Source organism: Brassica napus, chromosome A2 (genome assembly GCF_020379485.1).
Source record: "Brassica napus cultivar Da-Ae chromosome A2, Da-Ae, whole genome shotgun sequence".
NCBI lineage: Eukaryota > Viridiplantae > Streptophyta > Magnoliopsida > Brassicales > Brassicaceae > Brassica > Brassica napus.
In genome coordinates, this window is record NC_063435.1 from 21,753,493 (window position 1) to 21,757,635 (window position 4,143).

General features: G+C 37.9%; 1 protein-coding gene across 1 annotated transcript; it reads right to left on the reverse strand.

The window, feature by feature from the left end:
* Nucleotides 1-563: 563 nt before the first annotated feature.
* LOC106399924 (ubiquitin carboxyl-terminal hydrolase 21) lies at nucleotides 564-3,809 on the reverse strand. Its single transcript, XM_013840368.3, has 9 exons — nucleotides 3,134-3,809; nucleotides 2,934-3,054; nucleotides 2,754-2,864; nucleotides 2,483-2,664; nucleotides 2,066-2,395; nucleotides 1,864-1,986; nucleotides 1,305-1,770; nucleotides 1,112-1,195; nucleotides 564-981 (listed from the first exon to the last, which is right to left on the reverse strand). The coding sequence occupies exons 1-9, from the start codon at nucleotides 3,698-3,700 to the stop codon at nucleotides 719-721; spliced, it is 2,247 nt and encodes a 748-aa protein (XP_013695822.3). The 5' UTR covers nucleotides 3,701-3,809; the 3' UTR covers nucleotides 564-718.
* Nucleotides 3,810-4,143: the final 334 nt, after the last annotated feature.

The following is a 4,143-nucleotide window of genomic DNA, read 5'->3' on the forward strand; positions in this document are numbered from 1 at the left end:
CAGATGTTTTGGTGATGCAGTCTTATATATGAAAATTCCTGGTTTACGGAACTTGTTATCAAACTCAAACCAGCCCGTTAAGAAAACCGGCGGCTGTCGGTAAAAAGTGTTACCAGCTCGTAAGACCACCCACAATGAGAGTGTCGAAATTTGATTTCAACTGTGAATACCTTGTAATAAGATTGTTATAATTTATCTAGGTGGATTCAACATAGTTGTAAGTTTTATGCGGAATATTTAGCTTTGTTCTTGATCACATTAAAACTTTTGCATCTTCTACAATTCAATGGTCATTACACTTCCAAAAATGATGTAGCTCCAAATCGAAGATCTCTCTATAGTGTAATTGATTGATTGTTTTCGATAGTTGTTATTATGTTTAGCTCTGATCTTGATGTCCCATGAAGAAACAAAATGAAGATATAACCTAAAAAGAAAGCTGGAAATAAAAGATGATTTGTGGAGGCAAAAAGGTATACAAATTTACATGCCTTGAAACATTGTGTTTTCATCATTAAACGTTGTATTTCCTAATAATTGAATATTTTTAATGATTTTGCAACTGGGAAAAAAAACATTAAACTTTATATAGAATTTTGGTTGGAGCTTTACAAAATTTGATGAAAGTGATATACACAAGAAAACCCCAAACAAAACTAAAGAAAAACTCTTCATATCAAATAAAGAAAGATGAACAGAGTAGCTTTTATCCCAAACTTCAGTTTGATGGCCGTCCAGAGAGATTCCTGTGAAGGTTCGATCTTCTGATGTTAGAGATATTCTTCTTTTTGACCTCAACACCTATAGCTGCAGCAAGCATTCGAGAGCGAGACGAAGGCATGTTCCTGAGATATTGAATAGCATGTTCTTTCTCCTTAAGATCTGCTACAGAAGCAGCAGCAACGGTGCTTCTAATCGGCTTTGTTTCATGAGTTTCTTCCTTCTTATTTTGCAAATGCTCTCGTTGAATCTGAAATGGTCCTGCTTACAGAAATGCACACACTCAGACTCATGATCTTTCAATATTTCTCCTATCTTAACTTAGTATCTCTTTTCCACATATTTTACATGAGAGTAAAGCTAACAAAACCACATAGTAAGACTATAGTACCTTGTCGTTTTGCAAAAGAGTTTGGTTTTTGAATCTTGGGCTTAGGCAGATAAGCATCTTCACCAATGGTAGCTCTCTCAGCAGCTGCACATCGAATCACACAAAACACAGCATAAGAGCTACATCTCAACTGTAATTTACCTATCCTCCACAGATGGAATTACTAAACACACAAAATAGTAAAAGATGCTACCTTTTCGTTTTGGAGATGGGTCTTTTTCTTGAATCTTGATCTCAGGCACAGAAGCGTCAACGGTAGTAGCTCTGTTGCAAGCTGGATACATAGTAGCCTCTTTTTGGTGAAAGGTCTCAGCAAACGGTTTCCCAGATTCATCAGCCTTAGGTGGTGACTTAAAGGCGAAAGATACGTCATAACTGATGGGCTCTGCTGAATAAAACACTTCATCTTGTGGCTCATCACAACGGTAATCTCCACCCGGAACCGATACTCCCACCGAGCCATTACAAGCTTTGTTGGCATTACACTCCTCTCTGCAGGTGGTCTCAAGCACTGACGTGGGAGAGAAACTTATCGGAGTAGCTTCATATAATGTCTTCAGCTCTTCAAAAGCACTAGAGAACCAAGAAGTTCCTTCTCTTGCATAAAACAACATATAAGCATTCTTTGATAGAACACATTCTTCACTGATTCTCCTGACCTGCCAAAGGTAAAAGTTGCATTCATTGAAACCCCTCTAGAGAAGTCTACAAAGACCTAAATCAAAATGATACCACTGGTTAGCTTATATTACCTTTGCATCATCAAAATGGTGCCATGTCCCAGGAGCTGACCTCACATACGATGAGTAGTGACCAAAATGTACTCCACTCCCTTGATGCTCCACCATGGCATAGAGATAGTATTTTGTTGAAACCTGAATAAACAAAACAAGAACACAATCAAATTTTAAGACAGACATGATAATCTCAGGGTGTCAGTTAAGTTTCACTTACTTGAGGATTTTCGTTACTGCTCATGTAAGGAAGCATATCCAACTCCAAAGGGAACTTGACATCTTTAAAAATCTTCTCCATATAGACTCCATCATTCTTAAACCTCTTCAAATGGAACGTAGCAACAAGAGGCAACTTATCGAACTTAAGTTGCTTCTCCTTTAAGACTTTCTCTTTACATTCATCACACGTAAGCTGGTCCTCTAGCTTTTCAACGCAAGTAAAAGACTCTAAAGCGCTCGAAAGATCTTCCACATCGTCAATTTCAAGACTCCATCCTACAGACGGTTCAAACGTTTCTGAAATGGAGTTGCAGTTGCAGCAACGAAGCTGAAAACGTAAAGAAAAATACATATAAATGAAACTCTGCTTTCAACAGTAGATAATCAGTGTGTTAATGAGTTAAACTTTGGTTACCTTACTAACGAGACGCCCACCAAAGACATTGTCAACAATGTTAACACCTTGAGAAGAGACAACAGTTCCAGGCGTGTTTCTACTAGTAAGATCCAAAGAACATCTCTCTAACTTATCCAAAAACGACTGCAGAAACTCATGAGCGTCTTCTTGGTTGTTTATCTGGAAGTCAGACGAGAAATCTATAGTGGTTTCAGGATTAAAACCGTTCGTTGATAAAAAGAAACCTCAAAAACACAAAGCTATGCAAATTTGGAGTTGAGAAAGTTACAATTAAGGTTATCACGAAACTGATGGATCTGTAGATCATATCCTGAAGACCTCAGAGCAAGCTCGATATGATCTCTGAGAGACTTCAGAACACAGAAACTCTCATTCCCACCTGAAAACAAAAAAAAAAGAGCAATCAAGACATTAACTAAAACCAAATCATAAAACACAAACGTCTTACAGTTGCAATGATCTTGATACTTGTAAGAACGAAGAGCGTCGAGGAGAGGCACAGTATGAGTGAAGCACTGTAACACAGAAGCTATGAAACAAGTGTTGCCTGAGTTATACAATCCAGCACCCTGAAAGAAAACAGTTAAAATTGAGTTAACAGTTTTGGGAATTGAAACTAAAATTAGGTTATAAGGAAGGGATACATACAACACCAGTGGGTTCGTTCTTCAGATACGACCACGAGAAGGGCTCTGCAGGTTCCATCTTGTGATCGTCGTCGTCGTCGCTAAGATACTCAAAACTAGGCATGTAACTCCCTGCTGGCGTGATTTGAGAATCTCTGCAGTCGTTATTAGAGGGCGAAGAGGAAGATTCAACTGGGTTTTGGATCTGGCGAATTGGTGAGGAGAGGGCTAGCGAGTGAGTAACGAGGGCTCGAATCGGAGCGGTGGGTGAAGACTCGTCGTCTAGGGTTTTGACTGGGTTTTCGATTTTAGGAGACGGCGGTGGATCGCTCGACGCCATTAGCAACGAACCCGGATCGAATTTGCTGAGGAAAGCGAGGGAAACGGAGGAGAAGAAGTAGAAGAGGAAGCTAGGGTTTAGTTTTGGGGGAAGTCGTTGGCCTCGAGATCGAATCGAAGGTAATTGAAGGAGAAATTTTTGAAATTGGCTCCAAAAATTGGTGAAAGTTTCGAAATTTAGGAGGAATATTCCGAAAAGGGGGAGGATTTGGGAAAGGATTTGGAGGGAAGACTGAGGGATTGAGTCCATAATGAAAAATGCTTTGAATTTGGAGGGAATATTATGCCGCCATTTTTTTCAGGGATTATTATTTTTACTGTAAACTCGAATTATACTTTTGATTTGTTTACTTAGATTTTCTAAGTGTGATTTATATATTTTTCTGAGTCAAGCATGCATGGTTCGCATTGAAGACTCTTTTGGCCTTTTTTGGGAAGGTCAACCTTTATTTTCCTTTTTTTACAAAATACTACTATTATTTATCATTGGTAATCCTCATTTCTAAAACATTACAACCTTTGAACTATGACATATATTATTGATACTATATTTTTAGTTAGAAGGTTTATAATCATAAATTAAGAAAAATATTTTTTCCTTCCTTAAATAAAAATTACATAATATATATCTATCTATATCTATATTAATAAAGAAGAACAAAGTATATTACATGATGTCACCTCATCACATGT